Source organism: Oryzias latipes, chromosome 17 (assembly GCF_002234675.1).
Source record: "Oryzias latipes chromosome 17, ASM223467v1".
Classification (NCBI taxonomy): Eukaryota; Metazoa; Chordata; class Actinopteri; order Beloniformes; family Adrianichthyidae; genus Oryzias; species Oryzias latipes.
In genome coordinates, this window is record NC_019875.2 from 2,773,317 (window position 1) to 2,790,711 (window position 17,395).

The 17,395-nt window shown below is 39.7% G+C and overlaps 1 protein-coding gene across 6 annotated transcripts in view; it reads left to right on the forward strand.

The window, feature by feature from the left end:
• Positions 1-17,395, forward strand: part of cadm3 (cell adhesion molecule 3) — a 121,326-nt gene that overhangs the window by 70,591 nt on the left and 33,340 nt on the right. For all 6 annotated transcript variants that reach the window (XM_023964905.1, XM_023964906.1, XM_023964907.1 and 3 more), the window contains exons 4-5: positions 7,492-7,644; positions 17,253-17,390. In XM_023964905.1, coding sequence (XP_023820673.1) covers positions 7,492-7,644; positions 17,253-17,390 — 291 coding nt within the window. The remainder of the gene's footprint in view (positions 1-7,491; positions 7,645-17,252; positions 17,391-17,395) is intronic.

Sequence of the window (17,395 nt, forward strand, 5' to 3'; positions counted from 1 at the left end):
AGGGGGAATGGATAAGTGTGTGCATGTTTGAGAGTGTGACATCCACCCACACCCACACACAGTGGGAAGCTCATGAAGACTAATGTTGTGACCTTGCTTAGAGATAAGGCATGGAGATAAAGTAGCGTTGGATGAAATAACAGAAAAATATACCAACAGAAGTGGAGATATATGTGTGTGTGTGTGTGTGTGCGGGAGAGCGCCGGGGTAGACAAGCGAGCAGACACTCGGAGAGATAATAGTGAGACGGAAAGAAAGACAAATAGATGAAGAGATAAACAGATACAGAGACAGCATGAGTCAGGAAGGAGGCTTTAACAATATGATAGTGCACACACAGACAAACTCACATCTGAAAGTAACTCACCTCGCTCTCCACTTGTAGCCTTTTTTAAAGTGGCTTTTTTTCAATCTCTTGTTACACAAGTTTTGTTACTTTGTGCCAAAACAGATTCTCTAAATACTTTTGTTCCTTCTGTTGACATTTTATCAGCTACCAGGAAAAAATGTCTAAACTTAGCCCTGTAAATCCTTTCTGGGGTAGTAGGGTTGCTGGAGCCTATCCCCGTTACTGTTGGGTGAAGGTGGGATGCACCACTGAAAGGTCGCCAGTCTGTCGCTTGGCCACACACACACATACACACACCCACGCACGCACACACACATTTACACCTGGGGAACAGAACCTAGGATTCTGATCAATTTTATCAACCCAGCCCTAGTTTGAACAACTTTAATAGCAGCAGCATCATTACATTAGACAGCTGATTGCTGAATATGTGTGCTTTATTATTATGGAACAACTGTCCAATGAATCTATATTTGGAGTAAAAACTCCTGTTTGGTTTTTTGTCTGTTAAGTGTAGATTTCTTTTATTTTGGAAAGCAAAGGCTCTACTTCTGTTTCCTCACTGGATCTGTTCTGCAAAAGGTAACTTTTCAAAAAACTTTGCCTTTTAACTTTGCCAGTTAAGAAAGTAGCGGATGGATTTTAAACACATGACTTGACACGCATCAAGAATGTGTCGGTTGTGGTGGAGAGAATCCAGTAGTTTTCCAAAATAAAACTTCCTTCAGATTCAGATTAGAAATAAAATGGAAGAAAAGGTTGTATTTTTTCTTTCTTTCTGTGGCCTGGTACCTACTGTCCCGTGTCCAAGGCCAGATGCTTGGGAACCGCTGGCCTGAGAGATGCAGAATAAAACTTTAAAGCAATAATTAAATGCTAGAATACGAAGGTGAAGTGATGCTGTCCTGTAACAAACGTTGTTCTGAATAACTTTGGGTTTGAGGGTTTTTGGCTCAGTTGGAACACTGCAGTCAGAATTCAAAGCAGAACCAGAGGAAGTGACCACATCACTCCTGCCTTTGATTGTTAAAGCTATAAGTTTAATTAAGAATGGATTTTTAAGTCTTGCTGTTTATTTATAAATGACTTTTTGCTGTGGAGCATAAATACTTTGGGTCTCTTCAAACCCACCAGAGCCAAACACACACCTTTTCATTTCTGTCATCACCCAATTTTTAGTTCTGTTATTTTAATGTTTCCTTATTGTTAAAAGTTTCATGGTTTTAATCCTGCCGAGGCTTTTTGGGTGTATGAAAGGTGCTATATAAGAAATGCAGCTCTGCCTTGATTTACACAACTCCTGAAGCTTGGGGGTCATTTGGAAACACTCACAAACCCAGTTACAAATCATCTGCAGAAAAATGATGTTTTGCAACAGCTAAATAGTGACAAAGTCCTTTGAGGAATGGACAGAAAAGAGCCTGAGCCCAAGAAGTCAGAACACTAGAAAAGGACAAAAATGTTTTATTCAAAGCTGCATACGTCTTGACAGACAGGTAGGATTTGAATCACGGGAGGACAATTACTGGAGCTTCTGCACAGAATCAGAAGCTGCTGTGAGACGCAGCATTACCAGCTACAAAGGTTTTTTAAGGAAAAAAGAACATCATTCTGTACTTCAACCAGAACTCAGATGAAAAATGTCCAAACTCAAATTTTCATCTGAAAAGGAGAGCAGCTGAAATATCTCTGAGAAAGGCACCAAATCCCTTACTATGCCGCCCGCCGATGTTGTCCACACGTTCATCTTCAGCATCTCTCTGAATGTTCCTGCTCACAGAAAAGAAGCTTATGAGAATTTTGGAAGAAAATGCATCTCAGGGGAACAGAGATCCTGCATGCTGTAGTGGTTGCAAGATGCTGAGCCTGTGAATAATACATCACTTGGCATTCTTTGTGGTCTTGTGCAGAAAAAAACGCAACTCATAGCCCTAACAACTGGATCCCTCACATTCATGAATACCTCTGAATGAAGTCATGGATTCCAATTTGAAAAGTGTAAATGAGTGAAAGTGTTTTTTACTGACTGAAGATGGTTTTTATAATGTATGTGGGAAAAAAATGCCTTTATTCACTAGCAGCGTTGAATGTCAGATAAGATGCATTTTGTAGAGAATCTACTTCAGAGTGGTTATCTTCTCTCTGTTTCATAAATTCCTCACGGAAGACTTCACGCTCGTGGCTTTAAGCTATTATTCAGCATCAGCTGAGCAGTTCTAATTCGCCCCGCTGAGCTGAACGATCAGAGCAGCCGGGGCCTTTCAGCACAGGGCCTGCCTGCTTCAGGTTGCCGCAGAGACAAATAATTATAGTGAAGGGCTGACGTGACACCACCTCAGGGTGTTAACGTGTTGTTGGTGAAATTGACCCAATTAAAAGACAACAAGCCGAACTTTTGGAAGTTTTGCTAACTCTGTCAGGAAATTGCTTTCCTCTGAAGCATAACCTGCTGCTGTTTCATTCAGACATGAATGAAAACTTCACTTCTGACTCAGCTTTTTCACTGGGCTTGTTTTGATATCAGAATCCTGACAGCTCATCTCCACTTTAAATGTTGCGTTATGAAAACATTGTTGCCCCTTTATTTTATCATGTGTTTTCACTCTTTTTTTAAGGAAAGTTTTTGCACCAGGAATGCAAATAAAGTGTGTTTTCGTTCATGTTTTGTTTCTACAACTTTTTTAGATCTCAGTTTAACCCTGAATGGACTTTTAGCATAAGTCACGGATGTCCACACTATTTTGGCATGTGAGCTACTTTGACAATGTCTTAAATACATACATACATATATATATATATATATATATATATATATATATATATATATATATATATATATATATATATATATATATATATATATATATATATATATATATATATATATATATGTATGTATGTATGTATGTATGTATGTATGTATATATATATATATATATATATATATATATATATATATATATATATATATATATATATATATATATATGTAAGTATTTTGAGACTAAAATACTTTTTTAATAAACATAGTCTTATGAACTATTAGTACATAACATTATGTACTTGTATTACACAGTAAGAGTACACAAATATATGTGAGGAGATACTTTAGTATTAAGAGATGAGACGTTTTATTACTATCGTTTGTCATGCTCTGCTGTAAACCGTGCAATGGGGGGAGCATTTCTATCTCTTTCTGGCTCTGTGGGGAGCTCTCCAGAAGCGCGTGCTACAGGAAAACACTGCTGCTTTAGTGGGCTTGGATCCATCTGGCGGGAAAAGCGGAGGCATGCGGGGCGATCCGGGCCTCAATAAACACTCCAGTGGGCCGGAGTGGTCTTCTGCCGGAGACTTGACCTGCCGTGGGGCAGGTAGCAACTTTCTGATGACAGGCAGAATTAGCGCTCAGTGTATTTAAACTCGCATGTGCAGTGACGTATGGATCAGAGGATGTTCGATTGGCCGTTCTGCATGTCAATCAAGTCATGTGTTTCTCGGTTAGGATTTTGATTCGCTGATGAATTATTTAGAAGGTATATATATATGGTTATTTATCTTTGCTGGCCTGCGATCTTCCCTCATGTCCTTGAAGATCGACCGGTTGATCGTGATCGTCGTAATTTCTCCTCCATAATTAATTCACAAATAGTTGGCACTTTTGTGAATTAAAAAGGCTACCCATACATCATCACATAATCTAAGTCTCTGATTTGTCAACTGGTTTAACTTGTAGCCCGAGTTCAATGCAGCGCATTTTGTACGTTGAGCCCAAAGATGAACCTAAAACCTTGCGTGGTTATTATGCATGAAAACAAAAGTTATAAACGCAGAAGCCTGAAACGCGTATATAGGAGAATTTACATCGACTTTTCTTTGGAAGTGGTCACTTGAACGTAGCATTACACTAGGCTTGTCACCAGTAACACTTAAAAACACACACTCTTTGACCTACCCTGCCATAACTGAGATATGATAAAAAGCGTTTTTGAACCTTTGAACCCCTATGCCACACATTACTAACGTGTTACATATCGGCATTTTTTCTGCGACAGAATCCACGTATTTACATTGATTGCATAAACACTTAAACACTAAGTGTTGCATACGAGCACAAGGCTGCTTCTCTCTGCTTTAGAATCTGCTGGAATTACATTGATTGTTTAAATAGTTAAAGAGTAACTGTCGTCAAAAGACGTACCGGTTCTTACTTGTCTCCAGTTGAGAGAACTTGCAGTAAGATTCATGTTTATTTTGTTTAAATAAAACTGTTGCAGTGAAATGGAAATGATGTATTAGTAGTATTTCATTTTGCTGTTTGTTTATGTATTGGAAGTCATATTGTCATGGCAACGTTGATCACTAATATCGCACATCGTGAGTTTTTCTTGTATCATGCAGCCCCAACATCATTTCAACTGAAAGTTTTATGAGTTTTCTTTTATTTTCGTTTTTATTTTTTGGCTTCTTTTTCTGACAGAAACGAAACAAAGTTTGTTTTTCATTCTTCTTGTTTTTGGTGTTACAGTTCTCCATAGAGGGATTGATTAAGAGTAAAAAGTAAAGTACCAAGTGTGTTTCGGAAGTGTTTTTCAACTAAAAAGTCCACAAAAGCGAGACTGCAAAGATCCACACAAGTCCTCAGTTGCTTTTTCATGACACATTCAGTTTTTTAAACTGAGTCTACCATTATTCCTCGAATAGAAACTAAGAATAACGTGACTGCAGTTAGTTTTTCCTTTACTTTTCTCCATTAAAAATGGTCATCTAGCAGATGGACTCCAGTTTAAAAATGTTGTCGAGGCAGATTGTTCATCCATTGCTTTTCCAGATTGTTTATTTTGGCTGTCATCTGTGAAAGGCAATAACTAACTATAACATGAACTATGAGCATTTTTTCTTTCTTTTTAACCTATTAAAATGAAGAAAAGGGGAAAAATCCCTACAGCCTAATTTGTCCTCTTTAATTGTTGCCATGAAACAGCCACTGCAGTTAATCATTGCGGCTGCTCTCTGTATTATGTGCAAATGCGCTTTGATTCCACAATGCTCGTCCCCTGGTAAGTTAAATTATCTTATAATGTGGAAGCTAATTCATCATTTTTAGACCACAGCATTTCTTTTTTTCTGCTTTCCCTACACTCTGATTGCGACACATCCATTCATTACTCGTAAGAACAAATGGAAAACAAAGCCTAAAAGCTTTTGCTGCGATGCAAAGACTGACATCTACCTGACAGACAGGCGGATGGGAACGGCAGGTAGACCGGCACCCATCTCACAGAGGCCCTCGCACTGCAGAGGTCAATGCTATCACAGAAACAAGGCTTTATTTCCCTGCATTTCATCACCATCATCATCTATCTCAGTCGCTTGCGCTCTCTTCCTCTTTCATGGCTGGGTTTTTCATTGATGACAAAGCCATTTATGTCTTTCTTACTCCCCCCCACCTCCCCTATCCCACTTGCTATTTATGTTTCCACTGGTTTATTTGCTCTGTTTTCCGTCATGCACTTTCGCCAGTCTCTCATTCTCAATTTACATCTCCTTTCCACTCCGTCTTTGTCTTTCTTTGCCTCATTTAAGCTCACATCTCTGCTATTTTTTTTAGCACTTTCACTTTGTCTGTAGCTCATCCTCTCCTCTCCCTTCTCCTCTTCTTACATCATTTTTTCCCTCAACACCTTTGCTCCTCCCTCCTCCTTCTTTCTGTTTCAGCTTTCATGTCCCAAAGATTTACATTCAGCGCTGCATCTTTCTTTCTTACTGTCAGTTTTTGGTCTCAAGCTATGAAGCCTTCCCTTCTCCTTTGCTTTGTCACATCATTTCTGTCTTATTTCCACTTTCAGTTCTTCAATCTTTCCTCTGCTTCTTGACCCTCAGGTTGCTCTTCTTCTCCTTTTTTTTCACACATAAAACAGTGATTTTCTTTCCATCACTCATTTTAGTTCTTACCTTTTCTCCTGCTTCTTATTGTATTCTTTGTCTTCCACAATGCTCTCATCTGTCTTCTGTAATTTCCTCACACTTCTTTATCCTTCATCTTTATCTGTCTGTCAGCCCTTTTTCTGCCTCGTCATGCTTCTGTTTGTTTCTTCTTCATTATATTATCCAAAACATCAATCTTTGTAACGTCAGGCCCATTAGTTTGTGTGTGTCACTTTAAACCTCCCCCAGATAGTACACAAATCCAAATATTTGGATTTGTGTAACGTCACAGAAATGTGCAGTTTTCCGCTTTCTTTTTTATGTTTTCATACTTTTTGCAGCGATTTTCATTGATGATGGAGGACATATATGAAGAAAATAAACTTAAAATTGCATTTCCGAATATTTCCTTTTTCAGATTGTGGTGAATCAGGAGCAGACAAAGAAATTCTGTTTGACAAATGTTGTATTTGTGACGTAGAAAAAACGCTGGGTAGGAAAAAACGTCCCGCTCCGCTCCATTCTGATGGAATTACTCACAGACAAATAGATCGTATTTGCTCGCCATTTTTGTTACACCGGTAATAAAGAGAAGGGGTGGGAGGAGCTGTAAGCCAGTGGAAGAGAGTGTAAACAGAGAGCTTTCAGTTATGGATAAGGGAAAGTGCACAGGGGCGGTCAACTGTCTCGCCCACATCTCAGAGGTGAATTTCTGATGAACTCCCGCTGCTCTGCAGAAACTATGACCTAGGAAATGACACGATTTGGGCTAAAAATGACATAATCATAATTAAAAGACCACTGGGAACGCTTGTCCTATAGATCAAAATGTATTTTGAGTGGGACTGTGAGTAAAACACTGACCAGGACCTCGCTAAAACTTTCTTTGATGACTGCAGCTTTAACGCCAAAGCACAAGCTATTTATGAAAGTTAGACCTTGAACAATGAGGCTTGAAAGACTTTGTGTTCCCGCTGGAGCCCTCTGGTCCTGTGAGCTGGACCTACACGACGTCCATCACCTCAAACAGAGGGGTGACTGTGCACTTCCTGCAGAACCGCGTCCCCTGAGATACTGTTCAGCAACCCCGCCTGGGTCAACAGCACAGAGGAACAATGCTGCGCTCTTGTTTTCTTAAAGAGACAACTAGTATTAGTGTCCATGACTGAAGTAAACTTCCAATCACCTTAATCCTTCTCCTCTTTTTTTCCCCTCAGCACTGCGGGACAACCGAATCCAGCTGTATCGCTCCTTGCCCACAGAGCTCTCCATCACCATCGCGGACGTGCAGCTGTCTGACGAGGGCGAGTACACCTGCTCCATCTTCACCATGCCGGTCCGCACCGCACGAGCTACTGTCACCGTGCTGGGTGGGTCACAGCAACACCACAGGACATGAAGTCTGACACTGTCATCTTGATCTCCTCAGAAAGGGAAGTTTAGGAAGCAGGCTGAGCCCTCAGATTTGAGTTAGCTCTTTTGAGAACTCACTTTTTAAGAGAAACATCACTGAGTAGCTTGATCACTGTCCTCTGGAAATATATGCATCTTATTTTTTCCTTTAGTTCTTTCTTTTTAAAAGTCAGAAACAACCTGTCCTCTATCATCCCTTAATTCCAGCTACAAAACTTTCTCTAAATGTTCTTCTCCTGTATAAAGCACGTCTTTGTTCTCGCTGCAGACTTTAGAGCAGACTCTGTGGTGCTCACACCCAGGCATTCTCTTCTTTGAGAGTGATTGACACTTCTGCAAATCAGTTTGACTGCAGTCTATCTTAATATTCCTCATAGACCTGTTGGATTGAGACAAATTGAAATAGATAACGCAAAGCTTCTGGTATCTGTCCTTATTTTCTACGATGATTATGTTGAAGATGCAAGTTTTATGAAAGTGATTGTTTTTACAAGCACTTAGAGTGAGACTGGACACTAGACTGTTTTGTGAGAAAAGGTTCAAATCCACAGCTAAGGGGAGAAGACAAACAGATGAAGGAATGATAAAAGATTCATTTAGACAATAAATCAGAAATATTGCATTAGGTTGGCTATGCGCTTTGGAAAAAAGAGAAATCCTCCGAACAAGGAGTGGTAAAAGAGATGTGACAAACAACTAAGAGAATGAGAAGATCCGGAACTGTGATGAACAGGGTGTTGCTGTTCACAACAAAAGGCAGGTGTGCTATTCTGACTGAAATCCGAAAAGAACAAGAAGCAGCTTAAAAAAGCTGAAAAACAAAACAAGAACAATTTCAAATTAGACACGTTTTATATATTGGAACTTAAGAAACCCACAAATGTCAAAAAATGAAAAACTAGATCAATGAAAATGAAAAAGTCCTTTCTAATTCTGAATCACAGCTGCTTTAAATGTGCCTGAAATCCCTTTGATGAGTGCAGTGATAGTTACCCACACTCTGCTATGTTTCTGAGTCAAAGGAAGGTTGGCCCAGCAGGTCTGTGTTGCATCTGTCACCTGGAAAGATGCCCTTCGGTAGGAAACAAAGTGTTGGCTTTGCAGAAATTTAGCAGAGAACCTCCATAAAGGGAGGAAAGGGAAATAAGCTCACAGCAGAGTCATAAATACTCATTGCTTGATATGTATTGCTTATTATGTACATAAACACTGAAACCCACATTCCCCATAATGCAACTTGATTGCATCTTTTCATTAGAGCCTGCAATCATTTTGCATCGTCTGATAGAAATCATAACCCGCTTTTTTTTTTTTTTTTTTGCGTTCCCTGCATTTGAAAACCTTGGAACACGTTTACTGTTTGCTCACGCTTTGAACCTGCGTTTGGGATTTTGACCCCTCCTTACACTCTCTGGAGGCTCCACTCTTCCTCTGTGAGGTGGATGAATTACCTTTCTGTGGCGCCCCCCTGCAGCCTGTAATAAATTGTGGTCACCATGGCAGCGGAGACTGGCTCTTCTCATTGATTGGATATTGTGCTAATTACCTTTGAATCCCCACAAATGCTATTTCTCCTATTGATTTTGATTTGTCGAGTTGTGTTATAGTTATCTGTGGGCTGGTCTGCTGTAGCTGTCTCTCTTTATGTGCCTAAGATAAAAAAGATTTGCTATGTCAAAGGAGAGCGCCACCTCATGGACGCGCCGCACAACATGTGTGCAGATGGAGAACACATCTGGTTCTGAAAGTCCATGGGAGGCTGTTGGGGGTTTAGCTTACGGTCCAACCGACTTTCCAAGGCCACTTTTCTCTAAGTGTTTTCCACATAATTAGTGTCTTTTTATTCTATTTTACTTCTGATACAGATGAAGTTTTTGCAGTTTTAAGTTGGAGGTTGGTTTGTCTTAATGAGGAGTTTTCTTCCACACTTCCTCTGCTCCTCTGATTCAATGGCTTCATCATTATACGCCAAGAAATTCTTGGATGGCAAACCAAGCTGCAGAGGGTTTCTGTCTAATTCTCATGGAAAACGCACTTAGTTGAAACAAGAGATCTTCAAATTCAACCATTCTGGATGGGGTGGGTGGCTTATGTTTACACGGCTGTTGTGTTGTTGAGAAGCCAAGGGGTTGTTCCCTATATTTGGGATGAGTCGGTTGGCAGTAGTGGGGGCATCCTTGGATATTTATTCAAAAGTGTTGGCAGTGAAGCAAAGTATAAAAATAAAGATTAAAAATAGCTGCTCTGGACAACAGCAGATGTGAGTTTGCGTTTGGGGGGTGAAAGCAAAGCCGAGGCAGAAGATGCTTCTTCATCTTCTTCTTCTTCATCTTTTTGCGATCATTTCAACACGCTCTTTCGTATTCACTCCTGCTTTGCAGCGATTGTGACTCAAGCATATTTTTTCCTTTGCTGTAATTGACGGCTGTGACACTGTATTCTGCAGATGATAAATATTTCATGACCCCTGAGAGGGACTCCAGCCATTAAAAATGCATGCTAAAATGACTCAAATGCATGGATCTCTATGGGATAATCAGGCATAGATATGGAGTTTTGACAGAACAGTGTTTGTCTGCCAGGTCGTCACCCTTGTTTGACATGTGGCTGTTTTGACTCATCAGCACACAACTGCTGAGTGGGGGCCCTTTTGAATGACTGTGTGACTGCAGGAGTAAAATGTGTGTCACGCCTCTGTTCTGTCCCGAGCTGAGCAGAGAATAATTTATCGCAGCTTTAGTTTCCCTCACTCATCTTGTAGAGGGAAGGGTCTCGACAGGACTTCTCCAGCCAATTCCATCTGTGCAGTATTATTCCTTCATTAATATTCAATGCCATACTTTTCTGCCAGGAAGCTTCCGCACACGACACTACATCAATTGCTGCTGAATTAAAAATTGACTGTTTTTACTTCAGATATAATATACATTTCATTTCATCATCATTATTATTCTTTAGATTACGTCTTAACGAGCTCATGTGACGTTTGAGCGTGGCTCTAATATTGTCATCTGTAAAAGGCCCATTTGTGCACGAGTCCAAAATGTGACAGTTTGGCAGTTTAGTGCTAAAACTAGAGACAACTCTGCAGTTGTTTTCCACCACGTTAACCTAAATGCAAAATCATGTTTTCATACAACCAGGGACTGTCAAACTGTGGAGAAATTGCAGATTTTATGTTAACCTCTGAATGCTAAAACTCAAAATCAAATGTTGTTATGTATCCCCACATCACAAAGGACCGGAGATGAGGTCTAACCACATGCAGCACGAGAAAACCATCATTTGTGTTCATTTGTGTCATCATTTAGCCATGCATTTGACAATACACATCCCAATGGACGTCCAGTGACACTTGGCTGTTTCAACTAAGAGGAATAAGTGGGGAACACATTGTCACTGTACTATTTCTGAGCCTTTGTTTGGGAGCAAAAACACAGATAAGTCTTCTCAAAAAAGCATCATGTGTCATAATGGAGATGGCAGCTATGTTTCTGCAGACTTGAATATGTTTCTCTGCACTGTTATTGTCTGAAGTGTAAGGAATCCATATACCATTTAGGAGATGCTTGGCTTGGCAGACACTTCCTAAATGATCCCAGCTCCAAAATGTCACTTTTTATTTATATTTGCATTAAAAAATGGTCTTGGTGTGGGGGTGGCTGGGAACTCTCCCTCCTTCTTTTTACATTCCATCATCCATTTTAGAAGAACATAAACACTCACCTGAGCACAGGTGTTAGCTCACCTTTGCACTAATACTTTGTGTGATTGAATGAAATATTTCACACTAGTTGGTTTGAAGGCATAAGTATGCGTGTGTGAACACTATCTGCATTGTGGACATGTTGACATGTGAACATTTTTGCAGCTAGCAGGTGTGTTGATAATATTTGAGTGTGTGTGAGGACAGGCCCCACCCTTTGAGATTTGTATTACATCTGAACCTTACCGTAATGATAAACACCCAGCAACTTGTTGCTTTAAGTTGCTTCATGGTTTTACACCCCCCCCCCCCTTATGATCACCCTTCTACCACCCCCCCCCCTCTCTAACATCCCTCTCTCTTCTTCCCTTCTTTCCTTTTCCGTCCGCTCCAACACAAAAGATTTTCAAATATTATTAAAATGAATAAAGTTGGGCCTCGATTACAAAAGGGGTTTACTCAAACATACCTCTGGTTTGTCAGAAAAGTCATAACCGCTGTTGTTAAAGTAAAATATGTCCAACACAAGAGGCCTTCAGCTCTCATCTGTTTGCCCAGCTGTTGGACAGGACAAAAAAAATGGTAAAAAATGTTTAATCTATGATGTTTTTCACTATTTTTTGTTTGTTTTTTGCTTAACATAAACAACGTATCTGTAGAGAATTTTGTCTCTTTTTTTTGAGACGTACTCAAATAAAATCATGTTTTTTGGTGTTTTTTACATGTGCTTGTGCCATTCTTCTGATGATGGCGGACATACATAGAGAACATTTCTTTGTTTCTTTGACAGGTGAAAAGATGCTGTTTGAAAAAGAGCTTATTTGTGATGTAGAAGTTCCATTTGACTGTCCACAAGCTTCCTGCTCCTCTCCATTCATCCACCTTTTGACACTTAGATCCATGTATGTCGTTGTTGCTCACCATTTTTGTTGCAGCAGTAAAGTTAAGTTGGAGGTGTGAGGGGCTGTAAGCGAGCGGGAGAGAGAGAACTCCCAGTTATGGGTGACGGGAAGTGGGGGCGGGCTTATTGCGCTTCAATACTCCTGACCAACTACTGATTAAAATGACACCGTTTTTTTGTTTGTTTTGGCTTAAAATGGCATAATCATAATCAAAAGACCTCTGGAAATGCTTCCATTGTGGCTCAAAAGACGAATGGAGAGGGACTTTAATGTTTTCCTGCCTTGTTAATTTATGCAATTTACAATATGTCACCTTTTTGAGCACTGAATTGCATTAGAGCTTCACACATACACATTTATCTTTGCTTAATGACTGAGCAAATTTTTGGTCAACAAATGCATCAATGCAACCGTCTTGTCCCTTAATGGCACGGCATCTTTTTCTGTCTGGCAATCCTTTGCTCTTCATTCTCAGATCTATAAACCTGTAACCTCCTGTCTTAGACTCCTTTGCTTTATCTCTCTATCACTTTATTCAGGCATTACCTTCTTTTGCTGCCTTAATGCACATGATGGCAGTTTAGTGGAGACGGCAAACCAAATGTTCATAATTTCAAAACGCAGGATGGCAACAGACCATGCCAGCACTTGGAGAAAAGTGCTGCTTATAATGGCTCCAGATCGAGAGGGACGCGTTTAGAAGGCTTTCTCCTTTTGCCTTCAACTGTGATGGAGAAGAAAAATTGGACTGTGAAAAATTTGGCAGAAGTGGATGTCAAAATTCACTTTCCAGTTTGACTTGTTTTAATTTTAACTTGTGCTTCAAGTTAAAGTGGTACTTAAGCAAAAATGCACCCTTTCTGATGGCTGCAGACCATCACACCTGGAACAAGGGGGGAGGATTTTGGTTTGGCCGGGAAGGTTCTGGGGTTTGGCTTGGCTGCAGTGGCCTCCCTAAATCATCTTTAGGTTGTTTTTCTTCTTCGTCCTCAGTCTCACTTATATTTTACAAAGTCAGCCTAAATTTTATTCAGGCTTTATATCAAAAAAACTATATGTTGTGGCATTCTAGATTTAGTTGTTTTTACAAAAATGTTTGTTTGACCTTTAAAATTGACCATGAGCACTGAAAAGGAACTGGCACGTAGTATTCATTAGACTTATTTAAAATTTAGAAATGCCAAGGTTGATGGTGGGAAATGCAGGAGTCCTGCTCACTTTGAAGGGATAACACATTAATATTAGTGTCATTGAATTAATTGCATTTCTACAAATTCTCAGTGGGCAGCCTTGTGCCATTTGGGGCTTCTCTGCAAATGTTGGAATACTTAATGTGAGTGCCACAAGTGCTGCTGGAATGTTAAGTTAATGAAGGATTTTATCATTTTCTTCGGGGAGCTTCTGTCATGTTTTTGAAGTCTTACTAAAGATGTGGTTAGCATTCCAACTCTGTCACAAGACTCGAGTGCACCACCGAGTCTGACCTTCTTCTGAAGCAACACAAAACGGGGGGAAAATGTGACAGTAGGAGACCACAGTATGTTTCTATAAATGCTTCTCTGGAATATGGTACATATTGTGTTTGGCCGTAAAGCAGTAGCCAGAGAATCATTTAGTATAGAAAAACCCAGCAGAAACAGATTTCATCTTGTTGAATTACTTCAACAGTATTGAAAATGTTTAAAGCTCCAGATAAGAAAGGAGATTGTTTGCACTTCTCAGCATCTTCCAACTTTTTTGCTCGGGGCTTGAATTTTGACATCTGTTTTCAGCATGTAGGGAATAACTCTTCTCTGCATTTTGCCTAGAGTATATGCTTTTGTAAAAGATACTACACCAACAGTAAATAGTATACACAGAATTCATAAACTAGCAACAGCCACATTTTCTCGTTATTCTTTAGTTTACGATCCAGCCAGATCCATCTGTCTGCGGCAGAATGTTAATTGAATTATCCTATACCATTTGAAACTGTTTCAAAAAGAGATACATTGATTATATTAATATTGGAAAATGCCATTTGGATTGATGCATGGTAGGTTTATTTTACTATAGCGTAAAAACGATCAAGTGCCATCTTAGTGGACAACTCAAATTATGTCTGTAAAGTCTATGTGGATTGCCATGAGGCCTTTCCCAGGGTAGACAAGCCCATAACCACTCAATAGAAAGGTGGTGATTTTGTCAGGCTGGCTCCTCTTGATGTGGAGGGGTCACATTTCCACTCATGGTTGCAGGATTGAGGTTTGCACCCCCAATCTCCAAGTGAAACCTCATAAGGAAGCTCATTTCCCCTCACCGCATCTGTGATCTTAACCCTTGTGCTATCCTAGGCACTTTAACGTTGGGTGTTGGGTCATCTAGACCCACTAGACAGTGCTCTGAACCTTTTTTCTTCAATGATTTGTGATCTTCACTGGTGTCCATGGATTACATGAAATCTTTCCACCTTTATCCACCTTTGTCATGGTAGGGAGAACACGTCAATGGAAGGGTGGGGTCATAGGATAGCACAAGGGTTAACCGCTCGTTGGTAACACAGTTCATGGCCATAGGTTGTTTAGGAACATAAACTGAGTGGTAAATTCAGAGCTTTGCCTTTTTGACTCTGCTCATCTTTCTGCAAACAGATCTCTATGGTGAATTACTGGAAACACTTCATCAAACCAGTGGTCGCCCTTACCTTATGGAGTAAAAAAACACTTTGAAAACAAAATGATTGGTGTTTGAAAGCAAATTCCAGTGCATATAAAAAATGGCCGTCCATGATAGTCAGGCCCTCTGACTGTTGATCGCAAAGTCTTTTTTACAAGTAAATGTGGACAAGAGTGACACAAAATATTCAGGGGTTGGTTGATAAACTAAATTATAAAAAAACAACCACCAAGATGCTTCAACTGCATGCTCTCATACTGTTATGGGGACTCCTTTGTCCCTTTGACTTCAACACTGTCTTTAAATAAGCTGCTTTGCTGAGCTCATTCAGCTGTGTTGTTTCAAAGGACCTTTTTGTGACATGATGCTACAGAGCAGTAACACAAAAATGACTTCCTTAAAAGAGAATAAGTGTAAGTTCAACACATTGACTGTAAGTGAGAAATTGACCAACTGAGTGTGACGTCACCCATAGAAAATGGTTTACTTCTGGCTCCAAACAAATGAAGTCCATATCCCATTTTTTGCGATGCAGACGCCTCCATGTTGGAGCCAGGTGTCGACAGTAAGCAGGAACAAAAAGATTGCATAAAAATGTGAAAAAATAAAGCATTTTTTAAACACAATCCCTGGTCCAAGTCAACATTTCTACGGCAACCAGTCTAGCCAATCAGGAGTGTGCCCACACCTCTACCACTGAAAGTGAGCTCTGGAGAACCCGTCAAGCAAATGTTTCAAACGTTGGCTGTGGGACCATTGACTATACAAGAGAACAGGACTGAGTGACCCCCTCCCCCCTTGTGTTCCAGACAGGAAGTAACAGCTGGCACCAAGAAGCCAAAATCCCCATAGAGTTATAGAGAAATTAACAGCTGTTATTCAGTCATTCTGTTGGTCAGAATTCGCTCTGATTTAACATGTTCTTGCTAATATGTACTTTTTTTCATTCTGTTTTTTATTTATTGCAAGTGTTTCAAGTTATAAATTGACCAATCAATGCCTCTATACAAGTATGTTGAGCCTGCTGCCCCCCAATGTCAAACAATCACTTCTTATTGTCAATTTCTGATTTCCAGCACACCTACTTTCATTGAGGCATCTGATTGATCAGTTTATAACTTGAATAATTTACAGTACGGGGGTACTGGGAGGAGGGAGGAGTCGCTCAGTCCAGTTATCTTATTCAGTCAATGTTTTTACCTTACAGATGAGATTGACGGGGTGAATGTTAATTGTTGAAACACCACAAAAAAACTGAATAAATAAAATCATGGAAGAAATTCTGTTTAATTTTGAGGGTAGCCTCGCCAAATAATTAAGTTAATTTGATGCCAATTTACTATTTTGAAATTTTAAAATATCTGTTAATTTATCAAATTTATTTTCTCAAATTAATTGAATTGGTCATGAAAATTTCTTTGTCCATATAAGTGGAAGAGGAACATTTATCACTAAAAGTATGAATTATTTTATTACAAACTAACAGAAAAGATTTTTGTCCAAAAAATGGTGGAAATTGTTGTAAAAAATGAATTCATGCACTTAATAGGTCAATATGGCATTTTCTCTGTAAAAATCAATTAGACAGGATTCTTTCTTTTTTTTAGCTCATTTGTAGTGGTTAAAGAGAAAAACTAAATTAGACACACCAGAAGAACAAAACCACAGAGTTTGTGCTGGCAGCTGTGCTCCCAGTGCAGTTATAATACTGCTTTAAATGTTAACTGATCAGGTGATGGAAATTAAATTCAAAATGGAACATTATTTTTAAGGACTTTCACTGGAGGACCAACATGCAAATCCCCCAGTCATCCAACCGCTTCTGCTTTCTGGAAAGGTTAACTGAAGTGTATCCTCAGCATTTCCAAGTGAGACTGAAACAGTCACTATCTGCAAAGCTTTAATTGGTTGCTTGTCAGCAAAACAGAAATATTCTTGTGCACCAGCCATGACAAGCGTTAATAATACAGGCAGTTGATACCCTGGAAGGTCATTTGAGCTCCAGTGCAATAACTATGAACCTTTTTTGGTGCAAATCATTGCAACTGTACATCATTATTTGTTTCCTGCCTGCTTCACATCCAAGCCTCCAGAACTGACCAGAGAAATTCAAGCTGGTCTGTTTTCTTTTTTTCGTTTCCTTCACTTTTACTGAAAACAACAAATACTCTGCAGTTCTTTTTGCAGCTTAGCAGCTGGCCTTTCCTTTTTGATGCTTCTAGCTAAAAGGTGAACCCTGCCACATGAAAGTTTCCATTTTTACTAGCTCTTTTATTAAATATTCTGCTTTATCTCTCTCTAGGTGTGCCTAGTAAACCTCAGATTTCTGGGTCTGAGGATGCAGTGATGGAGGGTGAAACGGTCACCCTGACCTGCACCAGCACTGGCAGCAAGCCCCCTGCTAAGATCCAATGGTACAAAGGAGCCGAGGAACTGACAGGTGAG